We start from the raw sequence: 25,628 nt of genomic DNA on the forward strand, positions 1-25,628 counted from the left end.
TGCCTGTAGGTCTGCTCTTTGCTAGGTGGCCTTTCTTTCTCTAGACTGCTGTCTGTGTGGAAATGCACTGTGGTGGCCACCTGCTCTTGGCCCTGGGAATGCTTTGCCAGGTGCCACTTGCCCAAGCTAATTCTATTCCCTGTCTGCAACGTGGTTAAGAGGTGCGTGTTTTCATCTCTTCCAGGGATTAACATAATTGTATCACAAAACACACATCCAGTTTAGCACAAGACTTGAGAGTCTTCCTGTCTTTTATTTTGAAATATGAGAAATTGGCTGATCTACACAAAAATTAAAAACAGTACACACACCTCCCCACTGGGGTTCCCTGTGCCCTCTGCAGCATGACCCAGGCTGGAGCTGGCATTCCTGTCTAAAGCCTCCCTTTCTCCCTCTCTGCCATCTCATTTTTTTGAGAACACTCCTGATCACCACCTTCTCTAAAGATATTTCCACTTTCCAACTTCCCTCTCTGCAGGAAGGTGAGAAAAGTATCTACTCCCATCTCCAGACTCCTCCTGAAACCAACTGTTTTCAGCTATCCCAATCCTGAAATGTTAATTATCTTCCTTAGCCTGCCAGTTAGTAGGTCACGCTAATAGGCATTTTGTCCAAGGATACCCACAGAAGACCTCTATGATGGAGCAGTTTTAAGAGCAACTACTTCAGAGTTTCAACCTCAGATTATTTATAATTATCGTGAAAGTACACAGACCTAGCCAAAAGGTAAAGCAGGTAGGAAAGCCAGGCTCCTCTCCTACAACAAACTCCGCTTCCCTACGTTCCAGTTTGAGAACAGAGTCCACAGGTGCTTCTGTATTTGGGAAGAAACCCTGGGAAACACCTTGATTTTGGAGGGCTGCAGAGTGAAGTTCATAAGACAGAAAATATTCTTAGGAATCAAAATATTTTAAACTGATTTTTCCACAGGAAAACACAGAAGCATTTGAAGAAGTTCCCAAATGGGAACTTATCCCACAACACAAAAACTCCAAATATGTTTTCTCAGGAGGTTCCTGTCCGTACCTGCAAGGTTTGGATACACCATATCATCACGTCCGTCCCCCAAAGTGCAAGCAAGTCAACACGACTTACATGACCAAATGGCACACTTTCCCCTTCAGCTCTCCATACCAACTCAAGGCAGCCTCTTTCCCCCTCCACAGAAGCAAATGCCCAAGCTAGTAGAGAGTACTAACACAGAAAGGACTAACACTGTAATAAACTTAGGACATTGCAACCACAAAAGCTTTCAGAAAGCTTTGGTGGAGGACTCACATTTTCCTGAGCTGGAGTTGAGAGGACTGTAAGTTTGTAACTAATCAAAAAAATGTTATGGGGGAAGATGAATTTTAGGATTCTGTTGTAGTCTCTGCTATGGTTTAATCACAAAAAATTGACCATTTACGTTCTCAAGAAAAATAATTCCAAGGATAAAGGAATAAGATTTCTATGTAGTTTGTAACAGCACAGCATGTTTTTCGAGTAGGATGACTGCAGAGGAGGGTTGCATACACACACCTGATTTCGTATTAACTCTCACATCTCTGTTCAGGTCCCACATAGGGAACAGCCAGCATGCTGTGTGGAACACAGCCAATCTGGGCAACTGTCACCGGAAAAAATACATCTGCACTGATGAAGGGCAAAATGAGGTGACAGTCCGGCAGCACCAAGACATCCCCCTGGCACAGGTGAGGAGAGAGTCTCCGGCTTCTTTAACAACCAACGGGAAAGCAGAGTCCCTCAATATTGCTAGGACCTCAGTGATGCAAGAGCTTACAGAGCTGGAGAAGCAGATTGAAATCATCAAGCAGGAGCTGCAACTTGCCATGGACAGGAAATCGGAGCTGGAAGAGTATCAGAGGACAAACAGGACTGCAGAGCCCTAGGCCAGCATACCTGGGCCCCTTCCCTTTTTCTTCCTTTCTCCCCTTCCTCTGTAAAATTTGTAACACACTTTTGTAATGCCAGAAAGGGGTGCAGAAATAAAGCAGGCAATGTGCTCCTCCTGAGAGCAGAATAGCAGCAGCCCACAGCCACTGCCACCCCCCCCGAGACCTCCTCCTTTCATAACAAGTTTCTCATTGTCCTGGCAAACATCAGCCATTCCCAAGGTACTGGAGAAACAAGGAGCATCCAAACAGTGAGAGCTCCTGGTTCCTCCACTTGACAGTACAGCGAGGTTCCCACTTTTTTTAGCTCTTTCTGTGCATTAATTCAAGAAAAGGAAAAGAAAAGAAAAAAAAAAAGGAAGGAAATTTAAACTGCTCATTGGAGGCATGTCTGTTGTTGGTGTGTTTTTGTTGTGGTATCTACGGGTCTAGTTTCTGTTCACACTAAGGCTCATTATGCCAGGTGCTGGTTCTGTGTTGGCATTCCCTTCCCTCCTGGCACAAGGCTGTGGTTTCACAAGACAAATTCTTGCTGGCAATCCCAGTACACACCATTAACCTCAGCTCTGTCAGCACAAATGCAGATGTGGCTGCTCTATGACTGTGATAAAGGAACTCACCCACCTTAAAAATAACTTGGCAAAAACCAAACCACCACCTCTGCTTCTGAGCCCAGGTTCGGCTTCCACTCCCACCCAGAGAGAAGCCAAGCAAACAGCTGCACTGGCAGATGTAGAAGATGGGTTCACAGGGGCACAGAGCAAGGATGAGGGAAAGGGAGGGATGGCAGTACTGTAAATCAGTATTTACCAATGTGAAACTACTCCCTTAATATTCTCAGTCTTAAGCTGACAATAAGGTTCTTTCTCGCAGCTGAAGTGACATAAAGTGGCTCTGGTCCATGATTTATTCTGACACAAAGTTCTCACTAAAGTCAACGGGAGTCACTTAAAGCCTCCCTGTGGACCAGGGCTCACTGTGAAGGAGAATGAGAGTTGTGGTTTCAGAAGCAATGTACTGAGCGGAGCTCCCTCCCACCTGGATGATGAGTCGAGGGGAAGGAAGGGTAAGCTGTTCAGCATCTGAATAAATACTGCATCAACCCAACTGACTGTGTTATTTAAACAGGATTTCTATGAATTTTTAAACAACATTCCCCAACACATCCTTTATTAGAGAGGAAAAGAACATTTGTAACACTACCAGAATTAACCCTGATCTCCCAGATAAGTCATTAAAGTTTTTACACTCCCTGTATCTCCAGCCACCTGCATGAATATTGCCAGGGTGATGCTCTCACCAGGCATGGTTTAAAGGCTACAGGCATATCTGAAGGTGTATTTTGGGGTTTGGAAAAGTTTACAGGTGCACAGAAGGCCTTTGAAAAACACTTGCAAATAAAGCTCTGCATGGACCACTAAAAGCTGACAGAAATGATACCCAGACTAATTAGCCTTAACAGGAGGAGTTCATACTTTGTTCCCTGCTCAGCCCTTGGCCTCTGCTTTTGGGCAGCAAGCATATCTGCTTCTTTCATGTCAGTAACATAGGAAAGACATAATGGGGACATGAAACAGGAAAGTGGGATCCAGAGCCCTGCACATCAGATAGGTTTGAAAGACCTAGGATGTTCCTTCTTCCCTTGCTGCTACCAAGCTAGATGACTACAGGCAAGGCACCCAAGTTGTTTTTGTTGCCTTCCCTTACCCACCCTCCCTCCCTCATATAGATGATCAGCTTTTTAGGAAGAGCTTTTTATTTGTATAGCATCCATTACCTTACAACCTCCACTATCATTTGGTTAGAACATCTGAAACACTGTCTCATAATAATGAAAAGAGCAAAGACTATGAAAGAAATATTTCAGCCCAGTTTTATCAGTGTATTTATTAACAGTTTGTTACATTCTTATCTCCACATGCATAAGCCCAGAAAAAGATTATTTTTTTAAAACAAAAGCGTATGGTTTACTTCAATGTTCCAACCCAAACACACAATCTTTCAACAAATCAATCTTCATTTAAAAAAAAAAAAAATGAAAAAATGTCAGCCACCTAGTAATGTTAAGCAAAAATCTCTATCTCCGGTGGGTGCCTTGGGGTCTACTCCCAGATCAAGTGCAGAACAGAGATTGCTCCAAATTACTGCAGCACCAACTGGAAGCCTTTACAAAGACGGTCCAAGTTACTGTTGCCCCAAAAGAGACATATTTTGGCATGTTATTTTTTACTCAACTACTGCACCAGCCAGATCCCATAGGAGACAGAAAAAAAAGACTGTTGTAGCTTTTTATGGGATGGGGAGTATCACATGTATGTCAATGCCTGCACATGGCATAAGCACAAGGAAGGATTTTCTATGACAAGGAGATGCCCTGGAGACTGTAGATGAGGCTTTTTCTTTGTTTACACTTCATTACTCTGGCTCAGACATTGAATTTAGACAGATTTTTTATAAAGAACAGGTCACCCCTTCTTTTACCCCAAAATACTTCTAGTCTTGGTAAACATTTAACTATTTCCACTCATTCTGGCTAGTCAAAACAGACCATCTAAAATTTTTCACTGTTTCTCAGTGTACAAATGACAAACACAGACAAAAATTCAGTCACTTCCAAAATGACCTTCAAGGACTTCCTGAGCTTAAAATAGATTATTTTAAAATAAGAAAATAAATTTTTCTTGGTGACGGAAAACAGCAGTTTCCAAACCTCATCTGTAAAAAAAATCCAGAGTATTTCAAGTGTTTGTTTCCTACCACGACCAGAGTGAACCCAGCACTGCCATTACAAACACAAAAGCTTCAGGCTTGATTTTCAGCACAAAGGTGATGCAACCTAATGACTAGGAAAGGGTAAAGGGGCTTTGCACCTCTCTAAAGGGTTGTTTAATTCAGATTGTTGCTCACAGCTGTAAAAGTCTGCTGTTACAGCAAAGCTGTTTGAAGGTGGAGACAATTTTTGCTGGTGATCCAGGTCCTAGTTTTGATGAACAAGCATTTGTGCCACAAAGTCTACCATCAGCACAAGTATTCCTATTACACTTTTTTCTCCAACTTGACGTCAGAAACTGTAATCCAGGGAGCAATTTCCAGGGAAAGCTGAGGCAGCTCTGCTTTCATTTCTTCTACACATGTTGTAACAAACCTAAAGCCACACCACAGATCCTCAGCATCCCAGCTTCCCCTTACAAAGATAGCACCATGTGTTCCTTCTCACTTTTCAGGATTTATAATTTGTAAGTTTTCATTTATATGTTCTGAATGTTTTCAGAAAGATAAAAATAATAATGCATACTATAAAACAGTGTGTGATTAATCACTTTCACTTTGCTATTGTTTGTTATTTCCTACACTGAATACAGGAAGGTGATACAGATTCTGTGATTCAAGGAAGGGACACAGATGAGACAAACCTCTGACTGTTGCACCTTCCAAGAAAATTAAGTTTACAGAAAAAACCCACTATGCCCTGTGAAGGCATGTTGTAAATAAATGAGTTCACATTTTGATTTTTAGGAGCAGACTTCAAATATAGCTTTGCACTAAAGGAATCATAGAGACTATAACCTGTACCACATTCTTTCACAAAATTCCCAGCAGCCATGACAAAATGACTGCAAATAATTGAGCATCTTGGCCCTTCTGTTGTGTCAGGAGTAAGGTGGTGAAGATACAGCCAAAAGGATAAAGGTTGTTTTAATTAACCATTTTTTGAAAGCAAAGGAAGGAAGAAATTAACCAATTTTAGAAGCTTAAAGCTTGTGAAAAATGTTTCCAATAACTAGACAAAAGACAGGGGCACAGACAGATACTACTATCAGGAGAAAAAAGGCAACAGAAAAATAACCCAGACAACAGCTTTCATTAGATTTTGTGCATTGAAAAATGAAAACTTGCAACTAAGTAACCTCTAAAAACTCTCTTCTGGAAACTAAGGATAATGACAGCAATGCCTCAGCCTAGTGGAAGATAACCACATCAACCAGGGTTCATCAGTGGAATGCTATTTTCAAAGATTCTCCAACATCTTCCCTTTCTCCTCCCCTGGATACTAAGATGTGTGCTTGCTTTTGGGGGTAGGGACAATGTTTTTCTAATGCATCAGCCTTCACGGTTTCCTGCCCTGACTCTGGAAGATATATGTCTAAGGAGTCACTGCACTGAAGTCTGCTGAAGTTTACCCGTTCGTTCATTATTTGGCCTGTTAACTAGGAAACTTTATTCTCAGAAATACTACCATATCTTGACTGGATTTAATAATTAACATCCAAAGCAAGCCCCAAGGTCTCATCTCTGCTGCACCACAGACAGCTTTTAGCCCATGAAGGCAGGACTTCAGTTAGATGTTTCCAACTTGGCAGTGTTAAAGTGATGGATGGGAAATCTCCTCTCAGACATAAAGAATCCACAAAAACTGAGGGCAAAAATAAAAGGGAGAAGAAAGGAACCAGACCCAAAATCCATTTCTTTCCGTACCCTAACCATACTTCCCAGAAGAGACTGCAGATCAACAGAAAGAAGCACTGACTGTCCCAAAGGTGACAGTCACAGAAAGTGAGGGGGGCTGGGTGGCCAGCCTAAGTGGCAACTTTCCATCACTCCAGTGGAAAGAATCAACCAATGTAGATCCTATGAAAATCATTGGCACCAAAAGCAGCATTGCATTTGGGGCATTTACGCTGCCGGGTGTCATAGCGTGTTTTCACGCACTCAAAACAGAAGACATGAAAGCACTTTGTGAGCACAGCATCCTTTTTGCGCATGTTACAGCACGGGCAGGTCAGCCGGGCCTGCAAGACAGAAACATTACAGTGAGGGCTCACTACATTGCACTGGGTATGTTAAAAGATGACTGAAGCTGAAAGTCCTTCCATTCCTGGTAAAAAGAAAGTGTTTTCTTCAATGCAAGATAGGGCTACAGTGCCAGAGTACAGACAAAAAGATGTCAAATACTGACAACATGACTACACAGCCTTTTGACTAAAGCAAAGTTAAAAAGACAAGTTGATTGAGACAGCTACTCACTTTGTAATCCTTGATTTCTTCCATCAGTATCTCATCACAGTTGGGAACCATGTCAGGCTTCTTGGTTGTCTCCAGCTTCCTGCGCAACCTAGATATATCTTCCTGCATAAAAACAAGAGACCAAGTACATGAGCAGTGTATTCTCTGTCACAGCTTCTTCAGGGACCAAAGAGAACTAGCACCTGGCCAACAGTGAACCTGGCTAAGTCACTCCACCCACACTTTCAACCCTGATAGTCCAACAGATTCACAACAGATGACATTATCCTCTGGTGCTACATGTATTGTCAGTCATCAGTGGACAAAATCTGAAAGAGCCAAGACCTGAGGAAGCTAAAATCAAAGCGAAACTGGACCCCAAAAAAAGTAGCGTAGTTGAAACCCACTCCAAGCTCAATCTACAATGAGACAGACACCGAAGCAGGTAAGATACAGAAGCACTGTGCATGAAGTATATACCTCAGCCCTTTTGAAGTTGAACATCTCTTTCTCTCTAGTTACTCTGTTTTCTACAATCTCATCTTGGAAATCATGTAACTTCTTCTGAGCCAGCTCTAGCTGGGCTTTCAGATCATCTGCAAGCTGGGCTGCATCCATGGCCTGAAAAAGAAAACCAGTACAGAAGTATAAAACATGGGAAAAGAGCTCTCGTGATTTCTAGTTCCTCTGCCTGGCAATCCAAGACTGCTCACAAAATAATTCTCAAGCAGCTAGAGATTTTTTCAGTCTAATGATAGTACTTTCAAACAGAGTAACTGGAATTACTCCCCAAACGTTATTTCAGCAGCAAAATATCTTTTTAAAGTTCTCACCATTTAGACTCAACGTTCCTCTTCCGTAGAGCCAACCTCTGTCACACTACAATGCACATCACCTAGAAAAACCCTAACCACACAATTCTCTTGTTCGACTATTTTCAGCCTTCCACCTTCTAAATTTTCTCTACTACATCATTCAGAGACAGTTCTACAGGTGAACTAGAAGAAGTGAAAGTATTTTTTAATCATTTTCTCTGTTCACCAGTTCTCCTACCACTTTCTAACTGTCCCTGTATCAATGAATCTGTTAGTTCCATCAATACCACAGCTTGTGATATTAAGCACAATTGATTGCGCTGAATTCCCATCATCTCCTCTTCATAGTGGTACTTATGCCTTCCTTTCCATTTTAATGACACACCTCCATTTCTACTGAAGATTTAATAACAAAGGCAGTATCAACCATGAGACTTAGTCTTATTTTACTTATAACCAGCCGATTGATCTTAGATACTTGTTAAAGGTCTGAACGCTCCCCAGACATATTTTCCTTTTACTTGCCCCATCCTTCCTATAAAAGCTTTGACTCCAGTTAACTTCATCTGGCTGCTGCCTCTTCTTTCATAACAACTTTCCTTTTGAAGGCACCTTACTTGAGCTCCCTAACCAGACTTTTCACAGAAATGCCTATGACCTCCTCCTCCTCCTTACCAAAGGAAATATCAGTCTACAATACTTTAGTAAGAACTCTCTTCAGGACTCCCTAAGCCTTCTGGTACAGTAGTCCAACACCAGGGAATATCAGGTTCCATAATACCAGTGAATACCTTCTATGCTTCCCACGAGACAAGAATTCCATCTTACAATCCAAGAGGAAATCAAGCAATCTCTCACCTTGCGTTTATTCATTTCCAGGGCCTGTGTTCGGAGACCTAGCTCTTTCTCGCCTGTTCCAATGCTGCTTTGCAGTAAGTGTTCCTTCTCCTCTAGCTTACGTACAACCTGCAGCTGGGCATCCACCTTGGAAAGGGAGAAAGAAGGTGAAAAAGGACTGAAATGCATGCTCTGCAGGTCTTCAAAGGTGTCATTAAAGCTGCATGCTAAAACTATCCCCACCTCCCCATTACCAAGGTTACGTCTCCACTTGCCTTTTTCTCCCTGAAAAGACAGATTAGCAGTCTAAGAGCTGTGTCCAGACCTCTCAGTGAACACTTCAAAACCTAGCGGTCAAATACTTGCAACAAAGAGGTGGGGTTTTTTGGAAGGTGGCTTAGAGGATTTCTGCAAGGCAGTGTGCACAGTTCCACCTTGGTTCCAAGGATGGCGGGATATATATGTAGAACACCATTACAACAGGAAAATGACTTCTCACTTTCCCTCCCGCTCCTGCTTTCCATAGCAATAAACCTGTAGGTCATGTTATACAGCAGTCTGTTTCTTACTAAAACAGGTCCCTTTGAAGTCTGATGCAGCATAGGGGATTAAGGGAGCATTTCCTCCTGTAATGATTTTGGCAGGGATACAGTTAGTTCTCTTCATAGCAGCTTATATGGTGCTGTACTTTGGATTTGGGATCAAAGCAGTGTCAATAACACACTACTGTTTTAGCTATTGCTGAACAGTACTTGCACAGCATCAAGACCTTCCACACCTCATGCTGCCTGCCAGCAGCTAGACTGTGGGTGCACAAGAAGCTGGGAGGGGACACAGCCAGGACAGCTGACCCAAACCGACCAAAGGGATATTCTGTACCATATGACGCTTTGCTCAGCAATAAAAACTGGTGGAAAGAAGGAAGTGGGGGGATGTTCAGAGTTACAGCATTTGTCTTCCCAAGTAACAATTATGTGTTTTCCTAGAGATGGCCGAATACCTGCGTGCCATGGGAAGTAGCGAATGAATTCCTCGTTTTGCTTTGCTTGCGCACAGAGCATTCCTTTAACTACTGAACCATCTTCACTCCAACCCACCAGTTTCCTCACTTTTGTCCTTCTGATTCTCACCCCCATCCTGCTCTGGGGGAGTGAGTGCTAAGCTGTGTGGAGCTTAGCAGCCTATCAAGAATTAACCCACATCTCCACCTTCCCCCATCAGTTCTGTTGTCCTCTCTCCTCCCAGGTTACCTGTGTCTTCAGCGTCAAAACTTGGTCTGCCAGCTCCTCCTTCTCCTCTTTCAGCAGCTTGTGGATCTGGTTGGATTTGATGCGTTCTGACATCAGCTTGAAGTTGGCATCATCCTTCTCCCGTAGCTGCTGCATCAAGCGGATGTTCTGTTCCTGCATGTCTTCAAAGGCTTGCCCTGTGACATCCATTTCCGACAGCAGGGCCTCCTCCTCCTGGAAAAGAATCATAGGCTCTAGAAAAACTGTATCCTGCATCCCCTACAACAACCCTGAACATTTTACTCAGAGACACCAAATCTAGATCAGATGAAGGAAGATGTCTCAGTATCAGAGAACAGTATCTTCCCAGCAAGCAGAAAAAGGTGCTCCCCAGAAGTCTACACCACAGCAGAAATGCCCTGAATTAGAGGGTGAAGAAAAGAAATGGTGATCTCCACAAGCATTCACAGACTGTAGCTTGTCTGCTGGCAAAATCAGCTGTGACACAGCTGCTGCCAGAACTGGGCAGAAACCAACTCCCAACTTCAGGCAGCTAGCTAAATAGCTGTTAACATACACTAGATTAAGAATTCTACATGTGGACAACTTGACAGCTTCCAACTAACAGATTGCCAAGCCCCTTAAACTCACTTCAGCCACTTCAACATTAAAGGAGTAAGCAACAAGACAGAATGGTTCTGTACTATAAGGAAAATAATCTGAATTCTAAACAGGTATATGTTAAGTCACTGGCTTGCCCTCCCCTGCTGTAGTCCTGCTCTCTTATTATTAGATCAAGCCCTTTTTATGGAATAACATATGTCACAGTACCATGCACATGTATGAACTACATGAACTGTGCAGGTAATACTTCTAAAAAGAAATTGTAGCCTCCTCCTCTAAAAGCCAATGTAGTGGGTTTGCATGGCAAGGTTTTGGTAATGGGGCAGGGGGGAGGCTACAGGCGTGGCTTCTGTAAGAAGATGCCAGAAGCTTCCCCCATGTCCAATGGAGCCAATGCCAGCCAGCCCCAAGAAAAAACTGCTGCTGGCCATGAGTCCAGCAGCAAGGGTGATAGCAACTCTGGCATAACATATGTAATAAAGGGGAACCAACTGCTGTGCAGTGACAGCCAGAGAGAAGGACTGAAAAACATGTGAGAAAGAACTCTGCAAACACAAAGGTAATTGAAGGAGGAGAAGGTGCTCCAAGTGCTGGAGCTGAGATTGCCCTACAACCCATGGCTGAAGACCATGGTGAGGCAGGCTGTCCCCCTACAGCCTATGGAGGTCAGTGGTGGAGCACATATCCACCTCCAGCCCATGGGAGGTCCCCACACTGGAGCAGGGGTATGCCCAAAGGAGGCTGTGATCCTGTGGGAAGCCCACACTGATGCAGATTTGCTGGCAGGACTTGTGACCCTGTGGGCTGGAGAAGCCTGTTTCTGAGGGACTGCACCCCTGTGGAAGGGACCCACGCTCGAGCAGTTTGCGAAGAACTGCAGCCCATGAGAAGGACTCAGGTTGGAGAAGTTCGTGGAGAACTGTATCCCATGGGAGGTACACTATGCTGGAGCAGGGGAAGAGTGTGAGGAAGAAGGACCAGCAGAAACGATATGTGATGCACTGACCATAACTCCCACTCCCCGTTCTCCTGTGCCACTCAGGGGGAGGAGGTAGAGAAATCGGGAATTAAAATAAGCACAGGTGGAAGAAGGGAGGAGTGGGGGGAAGGCATTTTTCTGATTTGAATGGTAATAAATTAAACTAATTTTTCCCAGGCTGTGTCTGTTTTGCCTATGACGGTAACTGCTAAATGATTTCCCTATCCTTATCTCAACCCACAAGCCCTTTGTTATATTTTCCCTCCCCTGTCCAGTTGAGGAGGAGAGTGATAAACTAGCTTTGGTGTGCATTTGGCATTCAGCCAGGGTTAAACCATGACAGCTGATCCAGCCATCTCTCCTCCGCACTCTTCACCTGGGCCACAAATGATTAAACATTCCTCACCACCCCGCACCATAAGGTTTGACACCCTGATGTTGTGGCATTCTTTTGATTGTTGCTAGGTTTTTTGCTGGTTAGGTTTTTTCCCCCTTTGATAAAAAGGGACAAAACTTGCATCTCCAGCACACAGAGAGACAGAAATTCCCCCTCTCAGGTTATCTTCCTGGCTGTAACCTAAAGGCAGTTCCTTCTCAGGTGCTCCAACCAAGACAGAACTTGTCAGAAACTTCTCACCTGCTTAGCCATGGCTAGTTTCTTCTGTAAATACTCGATTTGTTCTTCCACTGCTCGGATCTTGCGGAGGGCATCCTCATCAGCCATCTTTTTACTCTCCTTTTTCTCCTTGTCTTCCAGTTCTTTCACCCTCTGCCTCAGTTCTTCCAGCTACAGCAAGGACAAAACAAAAATGACACTAAACCTGATGTGGCCTGAACATTGTTAAGAACCTGTTTTCCCCACAATCTCTAAAATCTGCAGAAACTGCCTTCAAACCATGGGAAAAGAAAACGCACCTCATTTTGACAGAACAGTGTATTAATGGAGACGGACCACTACAATGCGTTGTAAGCCCAAGATCTTGATTTCAGACCCTTTGAAAATTCTATAGCATCTTTTATCAAGAGCAGTCTCTTGCAGTTGTATGTGTATGCGGACAGAGAGATTATGTGCTCCTTTAAGAGCATTTGCTCAAGGACCTTTTTCAATACAAAAAGGGATAACAAGAAAAGGAGGAAGCCATAAACAAAATACAGAGACACAAACCTGACAGACAAATGATACGGAAGGCAGTAATGAGAACCAAGCCTGGTCAAGTAACACTAATTGATGAGAGCATGGGAGGGTGTTAGAATGTTTATTCCAGCACACTTATCTGACTGTGGTGAATGATGAATGATGTACCAATTATCTATAGGATGATGTACTTATGTTTATCTAAAAGTTGGGAAACATCCAAGGACCCTTATTGCTAACACGACGGATGTACTAATTGCTAAGTCCTTGGATTTGTCATCTTTAAAAAGGCTATCTGGTCCTAAGTTCCTGTTGTTTATATAATGTGGCAAAGACAAGGACTTAAATCACTGTCACTAGTTTAACGAGATATGTAAATGAGTTCCCAGAATTGTAATGAGTATGTAAATGATTTCCCGGAAAGTTAATGAAAAGACATGAGTGACTTGTATAAAGAGGGGGCTGAAAGGTTCCCTTGGGGTGCGTGACTTTGATGGAGCAATCCCCCATGCAGGCAGTGCTGCCGAATAAAGATAACCTCCGCTCACTCGAATATTGGTGGCTGATTCTTCAAATCAGTGGGCCCTATCAACCGCAAACGGGGCGATGTGGGGAAGGATAGAGAGACACAGACCTGACAAAACAAACAGGGAGCAAAGACAAGAAACAAACCTTCCCAGTCACAACAGCTGACAGGCTATCAAAAAACTACAGGCACCACTTCCAGCAAGATCAGTCTGGACTTTGCAACTGATAAGACTGTAAACCAGGGGTGGACCCTGGACTAGAAGGGCTGATTGACAGAGCTGTACAAACCAGGGAGGGACATGCAGGGGGAGAGCAAGGATGAACAAATTCAGGCTACACAGAGGAGGGTATAAAAGGAGCCAGTCATGTGTGAAACGTATGCTGTCACTACACACTTGTCTGACTCAGCCCTGAGCATGATCACCACAGCCTGTTCCATCTTCTGGTATCTTCTTATCAAGTATTTTAACTATTTCTGTGTAATCCAACTCTCTACACCATGTGTATGTGTGGTGCATTAAGTGCTAGCTACAGAGGAGACGTATATGAAAAGAAGGTAAGAGACCCGCGATCACAGGGGTACCAGGCAGAGGGGCCGTGCTGGTACTGGAGGGATCTGCAAATGTGTGTGTACTTGTGCACCTAGACTGTTGTGCATGTGCCTGTGCTACTGACATTCTATCTCTGCCAGATGAATAAGAGGAAGAGGACTTGTCTGTCTATGCTTGCATTTTATGAGTCCTATATGCACATGCTGTTGAAGGCAGCACCTTGCCTGTGGCAGCCTGGCTGGCCATGTCAGTGTCCTCTCTGTGTGTATGTCTCCATGACATGTGCTCAGCTTCACTACGGGTTAAACCTGCAGCTGAGAAAGCTGGAGCCATGTCCCTCAGCCTGGGCAAAGGGATCATCCCTTCTCAAACCAGGGCATCCCAAAACCTCCCTGTTCATCTCCAGACCGTTCCGATCTCTCTTCTAAGTGACAAAGATGAGAAAAGGGACAATCTTGAGTTCAAAAGACAACAACACGGTTCAGGTGCAGTGTATCCAAAAAGAAGTTTTAAGTAACAGGCTAAAGAGAAAAAGGGAAGAGAAATAGGATTTACCTCAGCTTTTGCCTTCTTCTCAGCTGCCATCAGCTGCACTTTGTCTCTCTGCTCTTTGGGGGCAGAGCGGTACATATCTAGCAACAGCTTCATCTCCTTCTGGCTCTCCTGGGCCTTCCTGAAGACAGGGAGGTAGACAACTGTGAGAACACAACAGGAAAGCTATGCTGTCACATACCTAGCACGAGAGCCATGTCTCCGACGTGATATGCATATGGAGTCATCCTTGGCTCATCTTACTCCAGTAGTATAAAATAGCCAAGGAGTACAAGCTGGAGGCTGAAGAGAAACAAGTTGACATGGGTTGAAAAGCTAACAGAACTGGGGTGGGGAGGAAACTTACTCTAATAGTAAGCAACAAACTATCCGCTATTGCTTTGGTACTGATCCAGGACAGGGAAGACTACCATGCCCTGCTGCTGTAACGCTTTACCCAATTGTTACAACAGCAAGAAATAAAGATTGCTTGACCCACACCATGGAGTATCTGGTTCGGTAATTCATGCTTTAGGCTGTTGTAGGAGAAATGTTACTACACTGTCCAAACCACAATTAAGATACACAGGGTGCCAGAAATCTCTCGCTTCACTTCAGCAAAGGTAATCTGCTAAGACTGAGCTCTAAGTCATCTCACGCAAACACACCGGTCTGGGCACTACTTAAGCAGGAAAGGGAGGCACAGTAACTCTTACTTGAGCTCAGCCTTCAGCTGCTTGATCACTTCAGCCTCCTTCTTTCTTCCATCTTCATGCTTCCCTTTCTCCTTCTCTTTGGACTCTCTCTCCTTCTCAGATTCCTTCTGTTTCTGCTTCTCCCGCTCTCGTTCCTTTTCCTTTTCCTTCTCTTTCTCTCGCTCTCTCTCCTTCTCTTTTTCCTTCTCTCGTTCCCTCTCCCTCTCGCGCCTCTCTCGCTCCCGTTCCTCTTCATCTCGCCTGGCCTTAATTTCATTAACATCTTCAGAAGCAGCCTTTGGGACAGAGATTTGGGCAGAAGGATCATCAGGTTCTTGCTTGATCTCTGGAGGTTCCTCCTTTGTGTCTTCAGTGCTGGACTGGGACTGTAAGAGAGCACTACCACTGCGAGAGCGGATCTGTTGTGGAACACAGAGGAAGACGACACAGAAGAAAACAAACCATTAAGTTCTTAGCCAGAAATCTACCTTATCCCCTGCTTCCCTCACCTTCCAGTAATATGCTTGCATGCCCCTTCCGTAATTGCTGTTGCTTTTCATGCAGCACTATACAGCTACAAAGGAAGACCATTCATTTGGTAAGTGGAAGCTGCTGACTGTAGAGCTCCATTGAAAATTACATTGCATCCTGCCTGCCATATCAGAAAGGCTGATATTGTAGGCACAGATGACAGCATTCCTCCTTCTCTTAAGCACTTTCTGCTATTTTCCAGCATTTCCTGCTCTGGTACCTTGCTCAAGTCAGATTGGGCCTCTCTCAGTTTGCGCTTGTATCTTAACACCTCTCCCTTCAGCTGGTGGTTGTGATTTTGGAGGCTGCTGATGAGATGACGCATCTCCCGATTAATTGGGCCTACAAAACCAGAAACACAACTGTAACAAACCATACTTCTGCCAACCATCTGTGAGGACTTTCACGGAGATGGAGAACAAGGTAAGTGACATTGACAAAGAACCAAAATAAGACTGTTATCATTCTGCCACACAACAGAGAAATAAAACACATGCCAGTTTTACATGCAACCATTCAGTTATTGCAAATTCCCATTCCTTATTTCCCCTTAACATGACTTTTTTTCCCATATTCCCAAGGGAAGCATGTCATGCTACAAAAAATCTCTATGATCTGAATGCTACTTTAAAAATAACTTCTTTATTTCCTCTGATTAAATTTGAAAATTATTGGTTTCCTATCCAGGCTGTCATTCCAGACATGTAAATTAATCCACCCAAAAGTAATTTTTAGCAATGCAAAACAGTCTGTCATAAACCAAATTATTAGCAAAATGTATGTATTTTGCAGCGTCTAAAATGAAGTCAGATCACAAGGAACTGCCCTACCATAAAACACTTGAAAAGCTTTGGGTTTTGAGACAGACACCTGCCAGAACAAGTATTTAACAATATCAAAGAATCAAACTAGGTGTTTTACTGCAATGCAGCCTCTACCAGGCAATGGTGGGGTGTGGGGGGTCAGGGGTGTTCGTTTTTAAGCACAGCAGAAAAACTCTATACCTGCTTGTTCATTTGCAGCAAGCGTCTGTTCAAACTCTATCCTCAGCATCTCATATTCTTTGCGGACTTGTGCCAGGGTGTCCTCTAGCTGTATCACCTCTGTGCGTAGCTTCTTGTGAAGACTGACCTCATCTCTCTGCGGAGTAAGAAGGAGACAGAACTTGGTGCTGTGACCCTGGAGTATCTCTCTCACCTCATCAACATGAGGTACCAGAACAGATGAATTATTGCCAGGAAGATAGATTTCCTGACCAATCCCAGAGCTACCCAGACCCAGCAGTGATACCCAATGGGATGACAATGTTCTCTAGTCTGATGAAGCAGAGGTGCTACCTCAATTAGTTCCACCTGGCGCTGGTGTGTGGTGCGGGTGCCATGAAGCAGAGTGCGGGCCTCATCAAGATGTGCTTTCAGCTGGAGACTCTCATTATACAAAACAGAAAATTGGGACTGCATGCAGCGATATTCTGGGGTCTCCTTCACAGCCTCTTCTACTGCTCGTCGCAGCTCAACCTAGGCAGGACACAAGAAAATGCCACAGAAAGAAAAATCAGCTCCTTGTTTTCGGGATCTGTTTTCCAAGGTAGAAGCACAGTGAATCAAGCTGTCACAATCAAAGCGAAAGCAGAACTTTAATAGCACTGCTGTGAAGTAGATGCAAGTGATATGCTTCAGTACCCAATTTTAAAAGCCTGTGCTTTCTCTACATGCACTAGGCTGTTTCTCTTCCATAGTCACATAACGAAAGGTTTTGATTCTCAGGCTCAGCAATATCTTCTCTCAAAGGTATGAGCTTGGAAAACATGACATACCTTTTAAATTGATTTACTGTAAAACCATGATCACTTAAATCGATAGATGGACATACAGAGAAGTATGACGAAAGCTAGAGAAAATGCATGTGCAAGTAGGCATTATGTTAGCTTTCTATCAGAAACAGACATAACAATCAAAAGGAAGATAAATAATAGAAAGAAGAAAATAAGAACTGGCAGGTTCAGTTTGTAACCCTTAGGTATTTGCTTTACTTGTCAGTTCTGCTGAAAGTAATAAGGCTACTTATTTTTAAGATTAAACTGGTACACTGCTTTGCCAAATCTTCCAATTTAACAAGCATTTTAGCTTGGCATTGCCCTTCACCATATGTAAAATAATACAAAAATAATAGAAACATTTAGTGCTTCTAAATGAGTTACTGCAACAGCACATACATTAAAAGACAGTTTACAGGAACGCTGTAAATATTAAATACATCTCTAAACTAAATAAAAACAACTTCCACTTAGCCATTTTCCTCCTTTTAGCAATGGAATTCAGTAGGCACTGATTTTAGCTAGAATGACTAGGCTGTTGGCCGGGGGGGGATGGGATGGACACACGGTGGCTGTCACTAAAAACATCTGCTCCCTGGCAGTCCAGCAGGACAACACCGACTACTGCCTTTTGCATTTTTTTGTCCACAGCTATTTCTTTCATTGCCTCCCAACACCATCCCTCACCGCTCTAGCTCCCCTCTCCCCATTACTCACTTCCTCACATACATATGTAAGTAGGCATTATGTTAGCTTTCTACCAGTAAGAGACATAACAACTGAAAGGAAGATAAATAAGAGAAAGTGGAAGTACAGAATCTGAATTTTCCCAACAAGAAAAAGTTAGCAAATGATTGTGACTACTAGCAGTGAAACAGACACATATAAACGCACATACAGCTTAACTGTAAGAGATAAAGAAAGTTGTAAGCCACATGGTGTTTCTCTCTAAACAAACTTATATGGATAAAGATAATTTAGAGGTACCTCAAGACTGTTTCTGGAACCTCACCTCTGTAACTTAGGTTATCAGCTCAGACATTTCTTATAACAGGCTAACAGATCTATTGATCACTAAGATAAAATTTAGATTATTCTCTAGATCATATACTTATCTACTATAGAGTCACAACTTTTTGTGTTACCACTTTTAAGTCATAAGAAACTCATATGCTGTTTCCTATCTATCAATTCTACCACACTGGGAAAGATTTAAGTCTAGCTCTCCTACACAAGTTCCACAAATTTTTCAGTTCTCTAGTTCCACTTGCACAGGACGGGGGGAAAGTGGAGAACAGTCAATATTTCCAAAGAGGTGAAATTAGTTTTTACTAGACATCATTAAAATGTACTTAATAGATCAGAATGGAAAACACGAAATAAACCGTTACAATTTCCATTGATGACCACGTGGTGTCACCAATGCACTGAACTGCAAGTGTGAGTCACATCACTTACAGTACCTTGTACAAAATGGAACCCAGCTAAAGAGCAAGTGTAGAACAGAATAGCATTAATGCAGTTTTCCAGAGAGAACAGTACAGCAAGACTGAGGGTAATCAACCACACAGAACACCTTCATCCTCAAATAGGGACAGATGTCTCACCTTGAGTTTTTCATTCTGTGTTGTTACTTCCTCAAGATCCTGGCGTAGTTCCTCCAACTCACTGAGGCGATTCCCGGCAAGCTCTTTATTCTCTTCCAGCTCTGCATTCATCTCCTCAAACTGTTGGGGATAAACTGCTTGTAAATCCTATTGTTAATTAGCACCCTCAGTAGATACATTAAGTCACTGTTTATACAGTAAGAGAAATTACATACTTCAACTAGCATTACCAAGTGAGACAGTCTACTTCTATCATGTCCATTTCATAAGTAGGAAACCTATACACAGACAAAATGGTTTGCCCAGAGTCACACAGATTTGTGGCAGAGGAGGTATCTAAATTTTGTTCCAATCTATGGCCCTATGCATAAAGGTCTCCTTGACCTTATTCTTCCCTGTGGCTACAACCATTCCAGTGTCATTACCTTGCGGGCATTAATGGTGATAGTGCCACCATAGAGGCTGCTCCCAGCTCCATACACCTTGTACCCTTTGGAATTTACCTGTAAAAAAAGGTAACAGATTTCATCAATACTTAATTATACGCCAAGACTGCTGCATGTTCAAGACCAAAGAAGGTACACTACAGATTCTCAGATCTCACAGCAAAGTACCATTAGATGATGTCACATATCTCAAAACTACATCAATTCCTCTGGTTTCCCAGCAAAAAAGATGGTGCTTACTCGTTCCAGAATATCTGCTAAGTGCCGGTTGAGCCTCTGCTCCCTCTTGCGTATCTTGTCAATATCCCACTGAAGGTCATCAATCATAGTCTCCAGAACAGACACCCGAGATTCTGCTGTCTCCACTCTCTCTTGCAGCTTGGAGAACTGCAATCAAGAGTGTTTCAGCCAGCATATTGAACAGAATCAACATTTTCTGAGACTGCTCAGTATAAATCTTATTTGATTAATACCCTGGATTCATGTGCTTTACTCCCATCTTTTGCTGTGTCAACAGACCACTCATTGAACTGTCCTGAATTTTACAGTCTAAATCCCAGCTCAGTAATGAAAATAAGACAAAACTGAAATCTGGCTGAGTACAGAGGCAGCCACTTCAGCTTCTTCAAAGGCTTTTCACTCCTTATCTACTTTACAGACCACTGAAATGCTTGGCGACCTAACACTAGGCAAGGCCAGCATTAACAGAGTTTTCAGAGGAACTGAAACCCCTGAAACAAATACTGCAAATTAGATGAATCCCTTAATAAGAGGAATCAATTTGTAATTAGTGTCATTACACTTTCATACATGATGCAAAAAAGTAAAGAATCTGAAATGTCAGGGAAGTCACATCAAGTGTCTCAAATGTTTACAAAGCCACCTTAGCATCACCTTACCACTTCCTCTGCTCTGTTTCCTCTTAAAATTACATTTGAATCACTCGTTTAGTTATACCTTTTCATTCAGTGATATAACAAGCAAATCCATCTGAATCACACAAAAAATCTACATAGTTCTCTACAACAACCCTTTCCATAACATTCAATCCACATTGTTCCTGTCCCTCTGCAAGGCAATAACTTGCTTTCCAAACTACAGCAACTGCAAATCATTCTAAGCAGGACCCCAAAGCAGATTTCTTTCTCTCTCCTCTTTATACCTCCTGAGACATGATTCGGTGCTTCTCCTGAAGAACATCAGCCAGCTCCTGCAGCCGTCCATTTTCATGTGAGAGGTAAGTATTAAGCTCCAGAACTGCTTCTTCCATCAATGAAATATCTGAAAAGTGCATAAGAAAAGGAAATGAATGGAAATCAAGGAAGACTGCCTTTAATTCTTCAAGTTTAATTCAGCAAAGGAAGAAAAAAGAACACAGCAAAGGGAATTTCTGGTTTTCACTTCTGCTTACTGTATTTCTCCAGCAGGTGGTTCCCAAGGGTCTCATCTCCAGCCATACAGAGCTTTGACTTGCATTCACTAAGCAAAAGGCTCTGTAGTTTAACATATTACGCATTTCTGATTGTCAGTTACCATCCCCTAATGTCAGAAATCATTCCAATTGTGTCAGTATCAGCAACACAGAACATGCCCTTGTAACCCAGTGACACCCTAATGCAGATCAAACTCATGCGCAAACCTGCTACAAAAGGTGGCTTGAGCTAACATACCAAATGGCAATTACAGCAACTGAATACCGGCTCATGATGCACAGTGCCAATGCTTGCCACACAATGCCAAGTTTAAACTTAAACTACAGCCAACTAAAGACAGTAATTCTTTGCTACACTAATGCTAGACTTGTCAGAGCTCCTTGATCAGGGCACACAGAACACTTAACAGAAGACAAACCAAGCATAAGTTGATATTCTATCTAAATTTTCATCGAAAAGATTAAAATTCTAACCTTAAACTAACAAAAGTTTTTCAGAAAGTCGTCTGATTGTAAATTGAATCTTCATTAAATTTCAGAAGCTAGTCATTTGGCTTTCTTCTGCAGAACCATGCTTTGTGTTCAGAACTGAAAGCTACATTGGGCACACCAAGCCAGTAGATGGCTACTATTTTGCTCGAAACTCAGTGGCAACTGAGAGGCTGGTTATTCCTACACCTTTTACTAGACTGCAAGTGAGAAAGAGCCCAACATCAGTTTGCAATACTGATTTCACTTCTCCACATGTAGGCATGAAGCCTTTTACACAATGGCTGAGGACAGCTGGGTGATAAGGTTCAATTATAATCTGTAACTTCCCAAATGCATGAACACACCCCTTTGTAGAAACAAGCCTTTCTTCAGCCCAACACATTGGACCAAGTTCTCAGCATTCAAATTTAGAGGCAGTTATAATATACTTTAAGTGTACAGTACTAGTCTTTATTAGAGGTTTTGGTTATCAAGAGTTTGGAAAGCTAAACCCATTTATTTTGGAAAATAAATGGGCACAAGGAAGACTACACCTTAATGCTTCCAATGCAGAATCTTGTCTGAGCTGGGGACAGATGAGGAATCTTGAGTATCAGACAGCGATCAACCACCGTGGTCATACCTCCACTATTCAGCTTATGGGATAGCACATCCACTTTCTCCTGCAGTTTGTCATACATTGTCACAATCTGGGCAACAGCACGGCGGGAGGACTCTACACGCTCCTGCAGCTGAGATTCTATCTCCTCACTAGTGCTGCTGGCTAGAGTGGCTAGGAAGGAGAATGCTGGCTCCAGTCCTTCACCTGGGAACAGCAAGAGGTGCAAAAAAGTGAATTTTCTCTGGCAGACAACATATCACCATTCTTCACAATCAGAGAGCCTTTGTCACCCTTTAGAAAGGGACATCAACATTGTCCACAGCTGAAATGCATCTTCTCCACCATCCCCAGCCAGGTGTCTCACCTCGTTCCCTCTCATCTTTGCGCTCCTGATTACTGTCCGAGTCTGGTTCAGGTTCTGGTACCACAAGCGCTTTTCTTTCCGATAAAAGATCTCCAAGACCTTGGTCCAGGTCAAAGCGTTTCAGGATGATGCGGATATTTTCATCAAACTGAATCATGCATCGGGCAAGACCAGACAAGGCAAAGAATGGATGTAAATAATAGGAGAGCAGTGGAACAGAAGAAGATAAAAGAGCTAAGTGTCTATAAAACAACAAAGTGTGTTACTAACCTGATTCCAGTATCGATTGATAATCAGCAGAGAGGCATCATCAGTGGCCTGCCGACGCTCCAGCTTCTCAATGTGCTCCCGTAGCTCATCTTCAATAGCTTGTCGCTGGTCCAGCATCTCTGCTAGTTTACGGTTCTTGGTCTGTAGGGTCCGGATGTCCATCTCCTCCTGTGCAGGGGCACAAGTCAGGGCACATTGCACACAAGCCAGATCACTGGGCTCACACAGAAGGCCAGACAAAAAAAAAAGCAAGAGGTTGAGCGGGGGTGTGCAAGAAAGACATACCGTTGAAGAAACACCACCAAGCTTAATAGTCTCCACTGTGGTCCCTGAATCTTCAACCCCTGCCTTCTTTTCTGGAGGTGCAGAAGGGCCAGGCTCTCCAGCAGTCCGTTTATTGCCAATTCCAGACATGGTGGCTGAAGCATATAGACTCTCACCTTTTCTAAGTTCTTCCTGAACATTAAAGAACACCATTAAAAAAAACCAGCAAACACACACCTACACAATCAACTCAATTTAGAGTTTTTAACATACTGATCCATCATGGTAACAATAGGTCAAACACAGTAGAGACCATATACCTCAAAAGGGTTTGGAAAATACTGGTCAAACACGAAGTTTTAAAAAGACACCACTAGGATTAGCACTGCAAACAACACATTCATGGGATGCTGAAATGGAAGAACTGTAACTTATTAGGCTCTTTGGAAAAAAATCTTCAGGAAGGTTCAGTCTGCTTTTTTCATCTCTCTGTATTAACAAAAATTACCTATGTTAGACTTTAATGGGCAACTGAGACTGGGTATATGCAGCAGCAGTTCACTTCATACCAACCAAACCGTTCTTTTTATATCAACATTCAGAGTGACTTAAAGCCAAGGGCAGCAACACCCTGAAGATGTGCCCTGTTAAGAGCTTACATAGAGATCTTACAAATGCTACAGAACTGAGCAGCAATTCCAAGCCAAAGTTTGTGAAGACCCATTTGAAGAGTTTTCCTGTGTATCAGGAGAGCCACAGACATGTTTGCATTGACTTGGGGATAAATAATCTTCAATCTGAGAAGCTCTGAACTACCAGTTACAGAATCACAGAACAGTTGAGGCTAGAAAAAATGTCTGGAGATCATCTGCTCAGTGCCCCTGATTAAAGCAGGGTCAACCACCTTGCCCAGTCAGCTTTTGAGTCTCTCCAGAGATAGAAACACACCAGTATCCCTGGGCAACATATCCCAGTACTTGATGACCTTCAGCATTAAAACAGATTTTTGTGTTTAAACAGTATTTCTTGCTGTTTCCTAAATTATTATTTAGCAAAATAACAAGTATCTTCTTAAAGGGTTTCCAAAACAAATACAGCAAGCAATTAATGGAAAATGAAACCAATTAGATCTTCATTAGGTGTAAGCACCATTCTTCTCACATATTCACTGATGCTGTGCCAACTCAATATACAGATCTCTTTCTACTTCTAAACTAAACGATACCCACAAGTAAATGAAACATGGATGATACCAGTTAGATTTGTATTGTTCCGTTTAAATCTACAATAGCATTTACAGTTAAAGTAAGGGTTACAAACTGAACCTGCCAGTTCTTAGGTATTTGCTTTAATTGACCAGATTAAACTGGTACACTGCTTTGCCAAATCTTCCAATTTAACAAGCATTTTAGCTTGGCATTGCCCTTCACCATATGTAAAATAATACAAAAATAATAGAAACATTTAGTGCTTCTAAATGAGTTACTGCAACAGCACATACAGCGTTCCTGTAAACTGTCTTTTAATGTAAATATTAAATACATCTCTAAACTAAATAAAAACAACTTCCACTTAGCCATTTTCCTCCTTTTAGCAATGGAATTCAGTAGGCACTGATTTTAGCTAGAATGACTAGGCTGTTGGCGGGGGGGGATGGGATGGACACACGGTGGCTGTCACTAAAAACATCTGCTCCCTGGCAGTCCAGCAGGACAACACCGACTACTGCCTTTTGCATTTTTTTGTCCACAGCTATTTCTTTCATTGCCTCCCAACACCATCCCTCACCGCTCTAGCTCCCCTCTCCCCATTACTCGCTTCCTCACATACTGTACTCCAGCACCTGACCTACAAAGTTTTCATGATCACAGACCTTCTCCTTCCTTTAGGAACTCTGCCTAACCCTCAGTCCTAGGCTATTCTATTCACGTTCTTCATTCCCCAAACAGATCACACTAACAAAGACTGACCTGTCCTCCCTTACCGCCGACCCAGCTTCATCTTAATCCCTCTCTCATGGCTAAAATCCTCTTACACCGAGACCAAAATACACCTTCACCTGGCACTGCCCACACATACCACTGGCCACGAGTCATCTACTCTGATCACCTTCAACCACCTAAATAAGGAAAGCAAACTCCCCCAAGCCCAGTATTTAGCCATTCATGTATAGCCCACGCCTACTGACCGCGTTCCAGCTCTTTCACACACTCGTGGCACCTCTAGCCCAGGAAGCTTTCAAAGCCCACCATTCAGCTTCCCACACATAAAAGCCACCCTCCACACCTCCATTTTTTGTTCGTGTAATCCACAGACCCTTGCGGCTCTGCAAAAACCTGTTGTGGCTATTCATTCAGAACCCAGAGGCCTCCCCCAGCGGCACTGCATCAAGCTCCACATCGCCCACCAGAGACTCCTCTCCATGCAGAGCGCGAAACCCCCCCCCCAAGCACGCCTCAGGGACCCGCTTCGCCTCTGCCCACACACACTCACTGACGTGCCGTAACGCCCGCCCCCGCCTCCCGCGCCCAGCGGGGATCCGCACGTTCCTGGCACTGACCCCACGCACAGCCGGGGCCCTCCCACACCGCTGCACACCTCCTGTCCCCACAGGCGGGCACCCCTCCTCAGCACCCCCGGGCACGCCAGCACTGCCCCGCCGGCACCGACGGCCCTGCGCCCGGCACCGACAGCCCTGCGCGCGCCGCCGCCTCGCGCCCAGCTCGGGGCAGCCCCGCAGCTGTCGCCGCTCCCCGCGGCACCCCTGACCCATCCCTTCCTCCACAGCCGTACAGTGTCTCCGCCCCCGCCCCCGCGATCCCCCCGCGATCGCCCCGCACCCTCACCTCGCGGCGCGGCCTTCCCCAAGCACCGGTCCCTGCGCGGCGGCCCCACAGACCCTCACCGGCGCCCCACAACCAGCTTTCGCCTTGGCCGGGGCCGCCGCCGCCGCCGCCGCCGCCGCGCTCCGGGACACCGGAA

The 25,628-nt window shown here is 43.7% G+C and overlaps 2 protein-coding genes across 4 annotated transcripts in view; one reads left to right on the forward strand and one right to left on the reverse strand.

Moving 5' to 3' along the window:
- The window catches only part of GRIN3A (glutamate ionotropic receptor NMDA type subunit 3A), a 72,362-nt gene extending 68,435 nt beyond the window's left edge, over positions 1-3,927 (forward strand). For both annotated transcript variants that reach the window (XM_037373284.1, XM_037373283.1), the window contains one exon: positions 1,556-3,927. In XM_037373284.1, the coding sequence (XP_037229181.1) occupies positions 1,556-1,892 (337 nt within the window). In that variant the 3' untranslated portion in view covers positions 1,893-3,927. The remainder of the gene's footprint in view (positions 1-1,555) is intronic.
- RNF20 (ring finger protein 20) lies at positions 3,764-25,628 on the reverse strand. 2 transcript variants are annotated; one of them, XM_037373285.1, is made up of 21 exons: positions 25,493-25,628; positions 23,077-23,135; positions 22,668-22,838; positions 22,383-22,550; positions 22,113-22,260; positions 21,770-21,952; positions 20,386-20,504; positions 19,464-19,610; positions 19,203-19,280; positions 18,778-18,897; positions 16,692-16,871; positions 16,359-16,494; positions 15,575-15,696; positions 14,845-15,242; positions 14,153-14,270; positions 12,021-12,170; positions 9,802-10,014; positions 8,573-8,698; positions 7,380-7,520; positions 6,921-7,022; positions 3,764-6,685 (listed from the first exon to the last, which is right to left on the reverse strand). In XM_037373285.1, exons 3-21 carry the CDS (start codon positions 22,794-22,796, stop codon positions 6,509-6,511), a joined length of 2,955 nt encoding a protein of 984 aa, XP_037229182.1. In that variant the 5' UTR covers positions 22,797-22,838; positions 23,077-23,135; positions 25,493-25,628; the 3' UTR covers positions 3,764-6,508. The 2 variants fall into 2 exon arrangements, with proteins under 2 accessions (XP_037229182.1, XP_037229183.1); XM_037373286.1 differs by lacking the exon at positions 23,077-23,135.

This window comes from Falco rusticolus, chromosome Z (genome assembly GCF_015220075.1).
Source record: "Falco rusticolus isolate bFalRus1 chromosome Z, bFalRus1.pri, whole genome shotgun sequence".
Lineage (NCBI taxonomy): Eukaryota > Metazoa > Chordata > Aves > Falconiformes > Falconidae > Falco > Falco rusticolus.